Here is an 18,369-nt window from a genome sequence, read left to right as displayed (position 1 = left end):
AGGTTCTTTTTTTGGCCACAGCTTTCAGTTCAAATATTGTTATATTTTCTCTTCTTGATCTGTTCTCCAGATCTGTTGTTTTTTTATAAGATGTTTCACATTCTGTTCTATTTTCATCTTTTATATTCTTTTATTTCTTAGTCTCTTAATAGTTTCATTGGCTTTCTCTTCTCCAATTCTAACTTTCAAAGAGTTATTTTCATCTTTAAGACTCTGTATTTTCTTTTCTAGTTGGCTAATTTTTTTCATAATCTTATTTTTCTTGGATGTTTTTATTTGATTTTTTAAATTTTTTCCTCAGTGAAGTTTTTTAAAGTATTTTTTGAGTTCTTCTATAAATTCTTTTGGGGGACATAGCCATTTAACATTATACCTTCAGGTAGAAAAGACTTTTTTTATTCCACTGTCCTCCTCTGAAGATGAACATCAGTCTTTCCTATTCCCAAAGTAAGTTTCTATGATTGGTTCTTTTTTGTCGGTTCATTTTTTTTTTAAATGAGCAGTATTAGTGTAAGCACCTCTAATTGTGGAGGGAGGGAGGGGGATGGCGCCTCTAGCTTCCCTTCAGCTTTTTCCTCTGTCCTAGAACCTCAAATCAAACATTCCCCCTTCTAGCAAGTGCCCACAGTCAGCTGCATCCCTATCCCGCTGCTTTTGCACTCACTGGGTGCTGGTTCCTTCTAGTCCAGGATTATATCTCTGTAGCACAACTGAACCTGGAGTTCCTAATCACCTGAGGTTCCCTCAACAACTCAAACCCCCAATTCTACAAGTAGCTCAGAACTTGAAAATCTCTGTGGTTCCTGCAGAGGCTTCAGCCAACTCACACCAGGGATCCCCACTTGCTGTTTCTCTGGAGTTATCCCGGAAGTGTTTGCACTTCATACAGATTAATCCCAGGCCCAGGGGTTTTCTTCAGATCTTCTTGTGTTGTCTCCAGGAGGACCTCTATTCTGCCCCAAGTCTTCTTGATTTTTTACCAGCCTATGTTCACCCTGAGGTGCAAATTTGTTCTGTTTGTGGGGAAAATCTAGAGAATTTGAGATCTACTGACTTACTTCCCCACTTTTCCAGATTTCTCCCCTCAAGGTATATTCTTTCTATTCATTAAAACATATATTTTTGAAGAAACATACTCTTATGGTAGAAGAGGAGATGATTCAAGAGCCAGGAAGCCCTGGGTTCAAATTCTGCCTCTGATACAGCCAAGTTTTTAACCCTTCAGTGACCCAGGCAACAAAATAAGAATATATATTGTAAAGCAGACTCTGATATATATTGGTATAAGTAATTTCCTTACTGGGTTTCCCTATGCCCACAAAATCAAAAACTCAGCTTAAAAATAATGTTTTTAGCAGTCATATTTAGCATTCCTAGCAATATTTAGCATTATAATAAGTTGAAAGATTTTTATTTTTTAAATTATTCATAAATTATACCTAAGAAAGTGACTAAAATATCTATATCCTTTCCACTAGAAATCCCATTGCGAGGTATATACCAGGAGGGTAATGAAGAAAAAGAAAAGGTCTTATTAGCAACAAAATATTTATAGCCACACTTTTGTATTCTAAGAACGAACTAGAAATAAGGTATAATGGATGTTTGTCATTTGGAGAATTATTAAAAGAAATTGTGCTGCCATGATTCAATTCAATGTTACAGTATTGATTTGCTTTAAGAAAGGATGAATATAATGCTATAAAACATATATGGGCTGATACAAAATGAAGAAGGCAGCATTAAAAATATTCATAACTAAAACAAAATAAAACTAAAACAAAAAAACACCCCAAAATGGAACTGAATGCTGTAGAGTTATAATTTTAGAACCTGAAGCCCAAGATGAAATATGAAAATGAACTTCCTTCCCTTCCTTGTAAAGACAGAAGATTATGGGTGTGTAGAAGAGCAAATAATATTGGACTTGCTTGATGTGTTGATCAGTTTTGCTGAATTGTTTTTGTGTCTCTTGCATGTTGTCATGTTACTCTTTAAGAGGAAGAAAAAAGTTTATATTGAGAAAGTTAGGAGATATAAAAACATAAAATATTGTTATCCATGATAAATGAATTTATGAAAACTTGTCATAATTGTTTCTCATCTCATTTGCATATAATTTTATTAAAAAGGGTCAAAATAAGTGATTAACACTCATGAAGGTATTAGAACAGAGATAGACTAGGATTTTAATTTGATCAATATGGGAACTCCTGGTAAGCACTTTCTCTGAAATTTAAGTCTTAGAGTATTGAAGGATTAAGTGATTTGTCCAGAATAACACAAGCGACATATGTCAAAGAATAAACTTGAATCCAAGTTTTCTTGAATCCAAGGAAATCTCTATTTTATTTTTCAATGCCTCTGTCATGAGGTAAATCCGTTTGTTTGTTTATTAATGCTTTAAAGATCTTTTTGCCCTTCCATACTTTTTTCAATTATTTAACATTATTATTTAAAGTTTTGGGTTCCAAATTCTGTTTTCTCCTTCTCTCCTTTCTCCCTTCTCTGAGATGGCAAACAACCATGTGCGATCATGTAGAACATTTCCAAATTTGCCGTTTTCTTGAGAAAAATGCTTCAATTTGTATCCAAACAATATCAGTTCTTTCTCTGGAGACAGATATATGCTTCATCATTAGTCCTTTGGGATTATGCTTGAGAATAGCTAAATTATTCATAATTCTTCCTTGAACAGTATTGCTATTACTATGTATACTGTTCTCCTGGTACTGTTCACCCCACTTTGCATCAGTTCATGTAAAGCTTTCCAGGTTTTTCTGAAATCATCCTGACAAACAGGATGTTTTGTCATTCCTGTTTGTCATTTCTTATAACACAATAATATTCCATTACAATCATAAACCATAGATTGTTTAATCATTGCCCAGTTGCTAGGCATCCCTTTGATTTCAAATTCTTAGACACAACAAAAAAGAGCTGCTATATTTTTCTACAAATAGGTCCTTTTCCCTTTTTATAGCTATGTTTGAGATATAAACTTATCAATGGTACTGCTAGATCAACATGCACAGCTTCAGTGTTCTTTGGACACAGAACCATATTGCATTCCAGAATGGTTAGTTGATCAGTTCACAACTATGAGGTGCTTCTAATGAAGGTGTTGTTAATTAAAAAATAATTTCATTTTGTGCATTAGGCAAAACATAATAAAAGTTCAATTTGTGAAACAGATGCTTTAAAATAAATCAAGTTTTTCACTGGATAACCTGAGTGCAAGAAAGAATAGTAAAGAGGTTATATTTCACATATAGTACATATTTTAACAGGTTAAAAAACTGACCCTCATTTGTTTGACCTCAGTATCCTAGTCAAGGATTCTTACATTTCCATTCCCAAATTTCCTAAATTATTTTGCTCACCTGTCTTTTGTTTCAATCCTATTCTACTTAATATTACTTTTGTAGATACCTTATTACCCCCAATAGAATACAAGCTTAAAGAAAATTAAATCTTTGGCTGGCACATTATAAGTCCTTATTAAATATTTGTTTCAGCCAAAAGAGGAAAAGTCTCAATGGATGATGTCAATCAAGTCAGTAAAGATATAAAGAATTCTCCATCCCCCACATACTACAACTCTCTTTCTCCTGGCCCATGATAAGACATTCTTATGCAACCATAAAGAATGTAATTCCCCCAATTTGTTTATCCAATCTATGACCTAATGAACCACAAACAACGACAACGACGACTGGGAATGAAATAAATTGGAGGCAGAGGAATGAGGAGAGAGGTCAGACAATGCAACTGCCTCTCAGTGGAGAGGTCAGAGAATAGGTACTGCCTCTCAGTCTCCTTGCCGCCGCTGCCGCCTCCTCCTCCTCCTCCTCCTCCAACCCCCTCTTCCTCCTCCTCCTCCTCTTTTCTCCTCCTCCTCTTCCTCCTCCTGTCAGTAAAGGCTGCTTTACAATTCCTTCAGACATTCTGATCCATAGCTGTGGAGGCTCTGGGAGAATTGACCTGCCCTTTCATTTAGACATGGTCCTTAACAGAAGTCTTTCATGCATTTACCTATAGTCAAGGTTGATTTTGCAAAAGAAGAGCTGAAGAAACATAATATAAAAAAAGATCATGTGAGGAAAAGAATTTTATAAAAATAACCAGAAACTTAAAACAATAACTCAAGGAAGTTTGGAGTATGAAGCCTTTTTGCTTATTTCCCTATAATCGAGGTTGATTGTGTAAACAAGAGATGAGGAAATAAAATACAAAAAAAATGATGTGGGGAAAAATATTTTATAAAAATAACCAGAGACAAGGGAGATGCTATTTATTCCTGCCTCCTCTCACTTTCTAGACTTCATCCCTATTTTTTCTCTGTTGGTACCTTCCCCCCTGATTCCTCTTTATTTTCTCCTCTGCTTTTCATCTTCCCTTTATGTGTTGTCTTCCCCTACTACAAATAACATAAGTTTCTTGAGGACAAGGACCATCTTCTTTGCTTGTATTTATATCCCCAGCTCTATTTAGCACAGTTCTTGGAACATACATAGTAAGTACATAATAAATGTTCTATCTATCAATCATCTACTATCTAATCCAAGTAAACAACTAAGAAGACTACCAAAAAGGGCAAAATGGTAGACACAGACATGGTAATGAATAAATTTGGGAATACAAAATACTGAGAAGGTGATAGTGAAGAATTTGGAAGAATCTGAACTCTTAACAGCATCCCTAGTGACAAAAATTCAAGAAAAGAGTAATTAAAATGTGGTTTCATAAATTATAGGTACATCCTGCCAAATGTCATTAATCGATTCTACCAATACAAAATAAACAAAACATTGTTGGGTGCACCCAGGTGACAGAAATAGTTGTATATAGGTAATTAGCATTACAGTGAAATTTGGTGATTTTCTAAGGCAGAATCCTCATCTTGCCAGCTATAATGACTTAAGCATTATGCTGAAAAGAGCATAGCTTAGAAGCACAGAATCTTGGATTAAATCTTAGTCCTACTACTCAGTACCTGCCTGACTTTGACTAAGCCATTTAATCTATCTGTGTCTCAGTTTCTTTGACTATAAAATTACTGATTTGGATAGGATTATCTCTAAATGCTACTCCTAGTTCTAAATATTAAATTCTATAGTACCACTAAACTGGTTACAAGAATCTTAATTGTAATATGCATATGCTAGAAAATGAAGTATTTGTGGAAATGTTTGAAGGGAGGATGTAAAGATACCAAGGAGGAAAAGTCAACAATATTCTATGATGCACTCACTACGTGTGTGGGGAGAAAATGTCAGAAGAAAATTAGAATTTAATTCTTAGAATATATGTGAAATGGAATTTCCTCTCATAGCATCATGATAGTTGGAAACAAAGTATTCAGTAATGACGATGTTAATATTCTTTATAATACATCAATCAATAGCATTGAGGATATAAATACAAAGAATAAAACAATACCCATGTATAAGGAATTTCCATTATAATGGAAAAGATGAGTAAGTCTATAAATATATCCCAAACAAATACAAATAAATACACAGTAGTTAAATATAAGGCAGTTTAGGAAGTAAAGTACTAAAAGCTGAGGAATCAGGAAAGGTTTCAAGAGCAGATGGTGCTTGAGCTACATCTTGAAAAAAAAGATGGAGATTCTGTTGTAGAGTGATGAAGGAATAAATTCTAGCCTTGAGGAAGCCAGTGAAAAGTCACTGAGATGGGAAAGAGAGTGCCACATATAAGGAATAGAAAGAAAAACAGTTTGGTTAGATAATAGAGTGCAAGAAGGAGAAGATCATCTTACAGAATTGGAAAGATGGGCTAGAGTCAGATTGCAAAGAGCTTTAAAAGTTTAACAGAGTTCATATTTTATTCTAGAGCCTGCAGGAAGTTTCTGAAGTTGCTTGAGCACCATGCTCATCAGATATGTAACCTAAGAAAACCACTTTGTTGCACTGTATAAGATAGATTGGAGTAGGGAGAGATATGAGGTAGAGATACAAAGTAGGAGGTTGCAATAACCTAGGTGGAAAGTGATGAGCCCAGAAGGAAAGTAGCATTCTCAGGAGTAGATAGAAGGGGTTTGATATAAGACACGTAGAAATGGAAGCAAGAACATTTGGCAATTGATTGGTTACATGAGGTGAGGGAGAATGGAGTGTAACAAGATTACAAACCTTGGAGACTGGAAAGATTGTAGGACTTTTATAGAAATAGGATATTTGGAAGAATGAAGGGTTTGATGAAGGTAATGAGTTCAATTTGGGAAGCGAATTTGAAAAGTTTCTGGGACATCTGGTATGAAATGTTCAATGGACAAATGATAATGTTGGAGTCAAGCTTGGGAGAGAAACTGGTATGTATATTGTATATATGTATGTATATACATACATGTACCATTTCTACTTAAAGAACATATCTATGGACATAAGGATATATATATATATATATATATATATATATATATATATATATATATACACATACATATATATTATCTGAACATAGGGGCTGATGCAGATTATATATCTTGTTATATATGGACATATATCATCATATTTAAGTGTTCAATTTGTTTTACCAGGAGGTAACTATGGTACAGCAGACCAAAAAATATATCTTCAGAAGTCAAATAGTCTGTTGTGTTCAAGTCCTAACTCAGATACATATTGCTTATGTGATCTATTGCCAAGCAGGTCTCAAAACTATAATTTGAATAAAAGTATATTTTACTCTGAGGTATATCAATGGGTGGAGTTTCGTCCCCAAGAGTTGCTCACATAGATGATATTACAAATTTGGTTTAAACAAATCTGTCCTATCTATATCCATATATATGTACATATATGCAATATGTATAAATATACACTTGCACATGTACCTATATATATACACATATGCACAAAAACATATAATTTTGCTATTATGTATACACAGACATAGTAAGAGAAGAATATAAAATCCAGAGATGTAGCAATAGGTAAATTTGTATTTGATGATAAACTGCTAAAAATAGACATATCCAGAACTGACTAATTTTTGACAGATTCAGCAAACTTTTCCCCCCAAAAGCTAATATTCTCAAATTTTAACATATTGCCTTTCCTTAAGAATTAGAAAATTTCCACAATTTCAATAAACAAAAAGAAATTACCAAAACCTAGATAATTTTTTTTTGAATCAGTGATTTTGAAATGTTTAGGTTTTCCTGAAATTCTGAAGCCAGTAGTTAATACCACATCTGATAAATTATTATCTAGATTTTCCTAGGCAAATTTGTATAACATGCTTATTTAAATCTGCATTTAGATCTGCCCCAAAAAATGACCTTGCAAGTGAAGGCATTTCTACCTTTTCTATCTATTTATCTATCTATCTATATACAATTCAGTGTAATAAATATTGATTGAAGGCTGACTAACATTGTACTAGTTGCCAGTAAATATAAAAAGTAGCCACATATGAAACCATTTGGCATGAACAATGGTAGAACAGTACAAACCATGTTCCAACAGGTTGTCATATTTGGAAAATTCACTTGATGTTCTATCAATGCATCATCTTAAATCTTACAGTTTTGCAGTAATTGATTTTAAGTAGATTATTTAAAAAGTTTTCTTTCTAGACTTTGTTTTTCTCCATCAGTTGGAATAATAAAGTATGTGAACTTGTCAAAACTATGAGTAGTTAATAACTGTATTTAATAAATAATTGGGACCTAAAATTCTAGTGTGACTGAAATAGGGAAAAGGTGTTTAAGAAATATTAGTGCCTGGAATGCTTCACATATGTTTTAATACTATAAAAAATACTTGATAACAGAACTGACCTTGTTTGAAATAGTTACACATTTTCCTATGAAGTTCAACATACTTCAGCTGACACATAGTAACGATGATTTTTCTTTTTAAATGCAATCATATTTTCCTATTCTAGCTTTTTAGAAGACTTTCTTCTAATATTTCTGGGTTTTCATTTCATGTAAATTGTTAATATATAATGGAGAAAATTACATTGGCTGATAAGTGTTAGGAAGAAACAAAAGTTAATTAGATTTCCCATCTAGGGCATTTCTGATAATTAAGTTTTGCAATTCATGTCTTTGAAATTTGGATGTCTTAATCTATTTGTAACTATTTACTTCCTGTTTCTTTTTACCCAGTGAATCTATAAACAGCAATCAAGAAATGTCTATACAATTTCTTCATGTAAACAAGTTTCAAATGTCTGTCAGTAATACATGGCTCTCATATAACTTTCTAAAATAGAAAATATGATAGGGTGTATATTTTAAAAAATCAATGCTTAAAACTAATTTAGAATTATTTTTCTTTACATTACCTAATTATACTTTCCTTTCCTTTCCTATACCCCTTTTTATATTATCATAATCACAAAGTCTTATCTTAAGCAAATTAGAACATTTCCTTCAGAAAATTCTTATCTCCCTAACTCCCTCCTCCTAATCTGGCACAAACCATTTTTGTGGGTATTTTAGAGCTATTTGACAAGGATTGACCTTTGAAGGGCACTTCATGCTTTTTTCTACCTACAGAGAGTTTAAAATATTTATCTTTTGCCTACTATAGTTTCTCAATTAGGAAAATAATAGAGTACAGACAGGAAAGTATGGTTATAAGGCAAGGTTATAATATGTAGTCAAACAAAGCAAATAAAGCTATTTGCTCATGTATTTCTATAAAATGCAGAAGTTGTTCACATGATTTCCTTTAGATTTTCTGGCTAATCATCACTAGTTCTATGTACTCTCCTAGGAGAAAAAGACTCAGAGAGGACCTACCCAGGGCATGAAACTTGTTAAGAAAGAACTGAGAAATTTGTTAGGCATTTAAACAATGGCAAGGGTCCCTAAATAATTTATAATTTATCTTTCCATGTCTAAAAAGCTAGTTACAGAACTTTTGCTCTTCATTCTCTCACTTGTTTTTCTTGGGTTATGTGAATATTAGAAGAAATGGAAAACTCCAGAGTGACTTGGGTTCTGAACATATACTAATGTTTTTTGTACCCATTTGGTACAAAATATGTCTCCTATTAGAATGAAAATATAAGGTGTCAAGAATGTAAAATGAAAATGTATAAAACTAAAAGAATATTAAATACAGAAAAAGTTGCCTTAAGTCAAAATGATTTGCTCTAAGAACAATGTGATAATAGAGATTATACAGTAATTATATTTCTCAGACTGCATAATGATAATATTAGTGTATTATGATCCAGTGTCAGAAATATAAAGCTGGAAGAAGTCTCAAAGTATGTTTAGTCCAATCCCTCCATTTCACGGATGTTACAGGAAAATGGAGCCTAGAGGAGATAATAAATTTACATGCAGATGTAACAAATTTCTATCCCTTATGTATGTAAATTAATAAAATTATCATTTTTGCCCTAGACTTTAATTCTAGACTGTTTTGCATGCTATATCCCTGACATTTTTGCCTTAGATAACTAAAGAAACAAAATACAATAAAGTAAAAGAGAATTATATTGTTTTGACAAGAGTCCATGTGGGACTTTATAGGACCTTATTCTTACAGACTCATATTTCACCAAGATTTGGAAATGCCTTCACCTAAGGCTTGTATTAGTTAACTAAATTCAAACAGCCACACTCCTTCCCTCCTCCTCCCCCCCCCCCCCCCCCCCCAACTGAAACCAGCCTTTATACTGATTATCTGATAACAGACTACTCCCTGGTCTGCATCCACAGCTCGTACTTCTGGTCTTTTCCACTGCAGCTAAACTTCTTGTACCTTACTTTGCATATTAGTCAAGTTTAATGATAGCAAATGTCCAATAGAGTTGTTAAGTTCTTGATGCCTCATCTTTAATTCATAAGAAGTATCTTGTACTAAAAAAAAAAATAGAGCTGCTTCAAGACCACAACAATGCTTATAAGAATCTTAAATACCTCTAAGGTCTTCAATTTTGCTAATACTCTCATCATTACCCAACAAACAAAATGAAAGAAAAGAGACAAAGAGCTGATAGTGTTATTTTTATCTTATTATTATATTTCATTTAATTTCATTTTTTGAGACAAGATCTCCCTATCTTGCCCTGGCTGAAAGTGTATTAACCTTTTGTGGTACTAATCCCACTGCTGATCAATATAAAAGCTTTATTTGTTCTATCCTGTTTTTCCAACCTGGGCCAATTTAACCTTCCTTGGACTGCCTGGTGAACTTCTGATCCCGGTAGATTCACAGTAAGAGTGGGACTTTTAATAGTGCAGAACTTTAATTGCATTTAGTCCTGTTGTAGCAAAGAGGGCTTCCCCTTGCCCAGTAGCAAAGGATTACAGGAATATAATACTCACTCCTGGCTGCTGCTAAATTTTACAAATAGGAAAGAACTATAGAATTTAAAGTAGGAAAGTGATTTGAAGATCATGATATCCAAATTCCTCATTTTAGTGATGAGAAAACTGAGGCTCAGAGAGGTTAAAAAAAATTTCCCCACGGTAATATAGTTTATGGAAATTCCAGGACTAAAAACTAGATCTCCCAAGTCTCAGTCCAAAAGTCCTTTCTACCATGCCATGATGTAGTGATAGCACTACTACAACTTACTCTTAGCTCCATACTAGTCAAGATTACCCTGAGTGAGAAGATAGATACAATCACATGGCGTTATATTCCATATAGGACATTATACTTATAAACAGTTTCAGAGAGCCCACTAATTATTTTTCAGAAATGCTTACCTTATCTATTAGATACATGACAGCACTAAGTTGTTCATCTGTGTTTTCAGTGGCTACTTTAAGATTTAGATTGTGGAGTACTCTAATCAAAATATCTTCATCCAGTGGCTGGTGTAGCTGATCAGCTAGTCCCCAAAAGGACTGAGAATCAGTATCAGACACAATAGTGACATTCGCAGTGCCATACATTTTGTCTATTGTGGCTCCACCTGTTGGGTCAGAAAGTACAACCTGGAAACGCTTAGGATAGGGATTTAATGATTCTGTCTCTGGGGTTAGAATCACATCTAATACAGCATTTCTCTGGCCAGGTTCAAAAATCAACGTGCCTTCAGACTTGACAAAATCTTTCCCTGAAATAGCTGGAGATATGAGACTGCGGCCCATTGTTTCAGCAACTCTCAGCTCCTAGAATTGCAACAGAATAATTTCAGTGACATAATTGTACTTCTAATTTTATTTTTAAAAATGGACTTACATCAAACAAAAAAGCTTAAATAGACAATAACAACTTTAATTTTTGTTAGATAAATATCCAAGGGGAGATCCCTGGTAGCTTACAGGACAAACCACAAATTATTCCAACTACAAACAAGAGTGAATAGTCTCAGGGAATATAAACTCCAAACCTACAATGAAGTCTGATACTTTGGGTATACACATATGATTGTTGTTTTTATTGATTTTTGTTTATACTCCATTCTGGAAGAAAACTGTATGAGGTCACCAACCTCACTTCTTGCTCCAGTCAAAACAACTGAAGATGGCCCTAGATTCAGTGGGAGATTTTGCTCTTTTGAAGTTAAGATCTTTAACAGGTCTCAATTTGACTGAATGCCCAATCAGTGATTAAGGCTAGATAAGAATTGAAGCGAAGAATGGCATCTTTTCCATAGTTAAAAAAAATCAATCTAGGAGGGGAACATTCTCAAGGGTTTTGGCCAAAATGGAAACAATTGCTATTTGCATTCACTCTGTACCAATCAGGGCCCAAAGAATAACCAAGTATATAAAAATTCTTGAAAAAGGCATTGTTCATTCATCCATATTACATCATCACCACTTTATGGATGGAAGCAAAATGAGAAGATTGGTTCTTCAATGTCCAGTTTTGATCCTACATTTAAAGGCTCAGTGCCAAGTAGGAAATATTGACATATGCTCTCTATAATGTACCAGGAAGGACAAATGAAAATATATCCTCAAGACTAAGCCCTCACTGGTCAGTTTTCCCATTACAAAAAGGATAAATAGATATTGGCTGGTAGTGACAATGTATCCCTTAATTGTTATATAAATGGATGAAATGATTATTAAACTCTTAAAACTGATGACTCATTTTAAAGCCTTATTTTAGTATTTACTTTAAACTTCCTATTATTAGAAACACACACGACACTGAAAATCAGATATGAAGGAAAATTTATTAAAGAAAAATCTTAAGGAATTGTCTTAATGTTTCTGGCCACAAGCAGCTCCCACTCCTCTTCAGAAAGAGGGAGCTATGAGCACGGATGAAGGAAAAGCTTTATATTTGTTAGTTTGGCACCGTCCCTCCCTTCAGAGACCCAACTGGTCCATTCCTTTCTGGGTTACAATCTGTATGATACACCTACTATGTTTGCCCTAAATATGTATAAACATCTTCCCCCTTCCTCATCACTCATCCCATGTTTAAAAATGGTGGAAAACCCCTATGAGTGTGTTGTTTAATATTCATTTATCCTATTAAGCAGGTAATAGTGATTTGGTCAAGTCAGGTCATTGACCTCAACTAGTTTGTGCTAGATCAGCTACTATCTTATTTGTGGTTTTCTCAAAAGCACAAGACTGGCTGATTGGCTGAATCCACCTGAATCTTCCTAGTTCCCCAATTCCTTGGTTGCTCAAGGTTTCTATTGAGCATTAATTGTTCTGTAGAATCTCAACCTTCCTTAACCTCTTACATTCTGAAAACCTCTTAGTGGTACCCATTATCCCACATTACCTAGAAGCTTGCAGCATTCTGTGGAAACCCAATTTTTCAGTGTTTCTCACACTGCAATTTACTGTTTATTCTGAATTTGATACATTATACATATATATATATATATATATGAGTGCTCATTTCATTCTTATTTGATAATCTACTATGGGAACATATTATGTTCTCATAGTGAGAAGAATATGAGATGCCATAGCTCTTCTACTATTTATGATTTTCTGAAAATATGTTTCTCAAGAATTTTAGCATGGTATATTAACTTAGAATATAATTACTTCTGAAAATATTTACATGTCAACATGAGGCCAAACTAAGGTTTTCATTCTAATACCCCCAATTCTTCCTCCTGCACTTTTCTCAAAAGAATAAAAAACTAGTTGGAGAATTTTTTTAAAGTAAAAATCTGTTCCCTTTTTAAAATATTACTACAATTTTGTAAACACCTTTGAAGGTGACAGGACATCATAATTAGGATTATGTTATATTCATAACATATATGAGTAATTCTTACTACAAGTGCATCACTATGGGTATGATGACTTTCCTTCTGGATCATTGTTGTATGTGCTTACATATGAGAAACTGCCCTTGAAGATCTTCAGGAAGGTTTAGCCAGATCAGAACAAAACAAGGTAAGACAGACTTGAGTTGGAGAGAAACTATAGGAAGTAGAATTCAAATGCTATTGATGACTCAAATTCTAATTATTTTCTTACTACTGAAAAAAAAAAACATTCTTTGGAGAGTGCCTAATATCACTTCTTACTCTATATTTCCCATCCTTTCCTTCCAAACAAAATCTATGTGATTACATGGTTGAAGGAGAGAGGGATGCCATGACTGTAATCTCCTAATCCTCTATTTCAATAGCAGTCTATGTCTTGTTCATATAGTAGTGTGCATGTTGTCTCTCCTATTAGACTATGAGCATCTTGAGAGCTTTTTTGGGGTCATTTTTCAGTAGTGTCTGACTCTGACTCTTTGTGACCCTATTTGGGTCACAAAAAAACTGGAATGGTTTTCCATTTCCTTCTTCAGTTCATTTTATAAATGAGGAAACTAAAGCAAACAAAATGAAGTGACTTGCTCACAATCACACAGCGAATAAGTGTCTGAAGCCAAATCTGAACTCGGGAAGGAGTTTTCCTGACTTTGGCTCTAATGCTATATTAACTGAGCCACCTAGGGACTACTTTTTCCTTTTCTTTGTTTTCTCAGTGCTAAGCACAGTGCCTTGCACACAACAGGCATTGAAATGCTCACTGATTTAACCTGGTTGCAGATATTAGCATATAATCCTTTCTCCCACAAGAAGCTGGATACTCCTTTTTGTCCAGTACTAAGGCTGACTATCTCTTTATCATTCTTTAGGCATAGAGACTAAAGTTTGGAGCACAAGTGGATAAGAAACTCTTCGTGAGACCCTAGGAACAAAGTGCTATAATACTTGAAAGTTTAACTACCTACTCACTGTCTCACAAAGCATTAATCATCAATTTTCTTCCTAGCTCATAGGATAAGTTCCTACTTATTCTTCCATAACAATATGGAGTTCTTCCATATAATTCTCCCCTACTTATCATAATGCTCCTAGCTTGTCCACTTCTACATACTCTTTTAGCCATTTTATGCTATTCTTAATTTACATATGGAATGCATCTTCCTAATATTGACATGTACCATCCAGATTGAAAGTTGAACTGTCATCAGCTGTATTATGTCACATCTTAGATTTAAAGCTGTAGGGGGATTTTAGAGACCATCAAATTCAACTCCTATCATTTTACAGATGAGGAAACTTAGCCACAAGGAAGTCAAGTGATAAGTCTGAAGGCAAGTTACATAATTAAAAGTTTTGAAGTTTGTGTTTTTTCCTTAAACCAAGTCCCACATTCTATCCAATATGCAATGGTACCTCTCATCATTAACAGTACATTAATATCATCAAGATGTGAGATCCTGAAGGTCTGTACTCAAGCAAAAGTAGAATCCAAGAGCCTAGATTGAGATATCCAATGGGTATCATGCCTTGGAAGGGTCTGTCATGTAGGCTATGAAGTGAACCTATATTCTGGTTGGTTGATGCTCTATGTCATTATTTCTTACGGAGGAGACAGGATCATAAGCTCTTACAGCAAGGAGGAAGCCCAAGTCTGATAGCAGTCTAAGGGCCTTATAGATCAGGTAGATAATAGAATGGAATGAATTATGACCTTGAATGTTACAGGCTGGTTAGTGCTTAGAAATTTCATAGATGAACAATTTTAGTGATTAATGAGGAACTAGTTCATATTTAAAGAGCAACACAGTACACCATAATGTATTGTCCAATTTTGTACTTAATGAAACTTTCTAATTATTGTCAAGAAAACTTCCAATTATTTTCAAGAATAAACATATTAAAAATATTGCAATGAATAATCTACTTGGAAAAGGAAAAGGGAAAAAGCAAACAAAACTGCATTTTAACAGTTGACACTTGTTATTGCAAAAATGAAAAATGAAGTAATAAGGAAAAATATAAAAAATTAAAAGTAACTTAAATACTATTCTTTTAGGGAAAATATTCTTTTTAGGAAAATTTTTTTTTGCATTAAATCGCATTAAATCTATTATAGATTAGAAAATCTCACATATCCATGCATGTGTATATGTGTACATATAGATATAATTTGGTAGTCTTACCTGTGTACTGAAGTTAACACACACCATTAGTGCTGTACTAAAATCTCGAGCCACTTGCAAACTGATTAAAGTGGCCTTCTTATTAGCTACTGCCAGCCGAGAACCCACTGAAAAATAGATGAGGCTATAAGGTCTATCACTTTTCAGTATTTTTATCTGAGCAAATCTGGCACTGTTGTTTATTGCTGCTCCCATGCTTGCTTCATAGAGTTCCACAAAAAAATACATTTGAAACTGAGATTTCTGCCAAGGAATAAGAAAAAAGTACCTTTTATTATTATTTTATGTTTGTTTATATCATAAATCTGGTCTTAACAAATTATAGCAATATGCTTCTTAGCCTAACATATTATTATCAGTTATTAAGACACCATATTATTCCTAGCTATGCAAAATATTTATACCAATAAATAAGTATATAAAAACTCTCTAGGTCCTAGAATAAAGATGGAACCAATCATAAGGATAACTGGTTTTTCTTTGATGTGCTTACATTTCTATATGCTTTCTATCTATCAATCAAAAACATATTCATTTTTTTCTCTTGGAATGTTCCTTCTCAGAACTAGCAGTATTAGCAGTAAATATCATAATTTTACTAACCATATTCTAAATACAGACTATCTAGAGATCTGATGAGAATTTATCCATCTGTTGTTATATTTTCCTCCAAATCATCTCATGAAGGTCATTTTCCAAAGGATGATTGGATTCAAACTCATAATAAAGAGCAGACGCATTTCCTAGTTCAGGATTGAAAATTATCATTTAATCCAAAATCTTAATATCAGTGTTGAGCTTACTGATTTAAACATAATAATCAAGTTAGTCCAGTTTCCAAAGGCAGATCCTATAGTCTAATCATCCATTATACAGCATATTTCAGCATTATATAACACAAGCATTAGGGGATATCAGAAAACCCCAACTATATTTATCTTGGGGGTGGGAAAAATAAGATCTAAACCACAAAGTCTTTATGAATATGGAAGAGACTATATAGACACTTATGAAAGAAACATTTTATTAGAATGTTAAAGTGTTTCTTGACAACAACTCCAAATCAAGTCAACAAGCACTTATTAAGTATTTTATGTGCCACGCATTGTTCAATTCTCTTAGCAAAGAGAGGGGAAATCTTTTGTGATCTTCAAATTCTCCCATATGTTTCTGTCTCTGTTCATGGACTCCCTCTTTTGAAACACAACCAAAAAATTTTTCAGTCTCCCCAAAAAGCATCTTTCTTTACAGTCATGGGGTAGGTAAATGTTAATCTGCAGCTGGGGATAGAATTGTCTAAATATATGTTATGTAGCACTTATCTGTTTCTTATTTTGTACTTGCTATTCAGTTGCCTGCTGTTTTGTTTGTGGCCTCCACAGTTGTTAAAGATCTCAATTCTCTTCATATAAAATAGAAGCACTGGGACAGAAGAATATTACTAACTGATATCCATGGGTCTTCCAGGAAAATGGGCACGCCCCCTCTTTGTTTAAATAAGGATTTCTGTCTCCAATATCATGTGTCTTTGTTCTCCAGGAAAAATGTTCCTCATTGCAATGGTGATTATACAGTTACTTTACGTCATTCACAAACCCTCACTTCAAAGCAAGATGCTATAATCTAGGTGAAGAACTCTTAGAAAAGAACAATACATTGCTGAATGACAACATGTAATTAGAAATACAAACAGAAGAAATCTTCCAGTCTTAGAAACTGTTTTGGGTACAAAATAAACATTAAGTGTGATAGGGAAACACATTTGTGAACCTCCCTCAACTCCAAAATGTGACTGAAAACACTTTATGAGGGGCAGGCACATTATGTAATCCCCAGGATTTCCCCTTCCCAGTTAATCTCTAGATGTTACAAGCTGATCATTTGAATTTTGAATCTGAATTTCTTTCTTGGAAAAAATAATAAAAAATTACTATATAAGACACTGATTAATTTTTTCTTTCAATTTTTAAAAGATTCAAATATGTTTCTTCTCTAATATTTTTGAGGTATAGGTTTAGGGGAAATTTCAAGTTTATGATCAACAGATGAAAGAAAAGACAATTCAAAAATCTCCTATAGTCAGCTTTGAGGAAAAGGGACCAAGAAAAACTGCCCGTGAGGCAAATTTGAAGGGTTCATCTTCCCTCTGACACCTCGCCTAAGACAGGAAGATATGCCAAAATATATCTAGAAGGAGATAAAAGAAAAGTCTAATTTAAATAATACAAAAGAATGTATGGAAAATTCTAAATCTGAAATTTTCAGAAAAGCAAAATGATTTAGGGTAGGCTTGCTAGGCTAAGAACATGGACCTCTTTCTCCACCCCCAAAAGGTTCAGTGGCTTTTGTCATTAGGAAGTAGTGAGAGGGCACAGAGGAGCAAGTGTTAGATCTGTATTCAGGAAGACGAGTTCAAATCTGACCTCGGAATCTTAAAAACTATGTGACTGTTTGCCTCAGTTTCCCCAATTGTAAAATTAGGATAATAATCACACCTACCTTACAGGGTTCTTGTGAAGATCAAATAAATGAGATTATATTTTCAAAATGCTTAGTACAGTGACTGGCACAAAGTTGGCATTATAAGAATGCTTATTCCTTTCCTTTCTCAAATATGAACTTCTTTGTTTGACATTTGAAGTCTTTCACAATCTGGCTTCAAGCAACATTTAAAAGCTTATCATTATTACTCCATTTTATATACTCTTTAAAAGGCCAGTAAAATTGAATGTTTTGATGCTTCCCACTCACATTTTCTCTTCCATCTCTCTGTGTTTGGCACGTTTTTCTACTGCCTAGAGTTAATCCTTCCTCACATCTTAACCTTTCAACATTTAAATTTCCTATTTTCATTTGCAACTCTATTCAAACATTTCTTCTACTTGAAGACTTTAGGTTTTTTCTCAGCTGCTAGGTTCTTGCCCCTCAAATTATACTTTACATATATTTTATACATATTTATATATCTGTATCTTGTCTTCACATAAGGTGA

The 18,369-nt window shown here is 33.7% G+C and overlaps 1 protein-coding gene across 1 annotated transcript in view; it reads right to left on the bottom strand.

Moving 5' to 3' along the window:
- Window positions 1-18,369, bottom strand: part of ADGRV1 (adhesion G protein-coupled receptor V1) — a 668,591-nt gene that overhangs the window by 423,260 nt on the left and 226,962 nt on the right. Inside the window, exons 77-78 of the mRNA XM_031938764.1 lie at window positions 15,378-15,620; window positions 10,709-11,116 (exon numbers count right to left, since the gene is read on the bottom strand). Coding sequence (XP_031794624.1) covers window positions 10,709-11,116; window positions 15,378-15,620 — 651 coding nt within the window. The remainder of the gene's footprint in view (window positions 1-10,708; window positions 11,117-15,377; window positions 15,621-18,369) is intronic.

This window comes from Sarcophilus harrisii, chromosome 1 (assembly GCF_902635505.1).
Source record: "Sarcophilus harrisii chromosome 1, mSarHar1.11, whole genome shotgun sequence".
Lineage (NCBI taxonomy): Eukaryota > Metazoa > Chordata > Mammalia > Dasyuromorphia > Dasyuridae > Sarcophilus > Sarcophilus harrisii.
The sequence above is the reverse complement of the archived record's forward strand: the minus strand, read 5'-3'. Positions and strand labels throughout refer to the sequence as shown.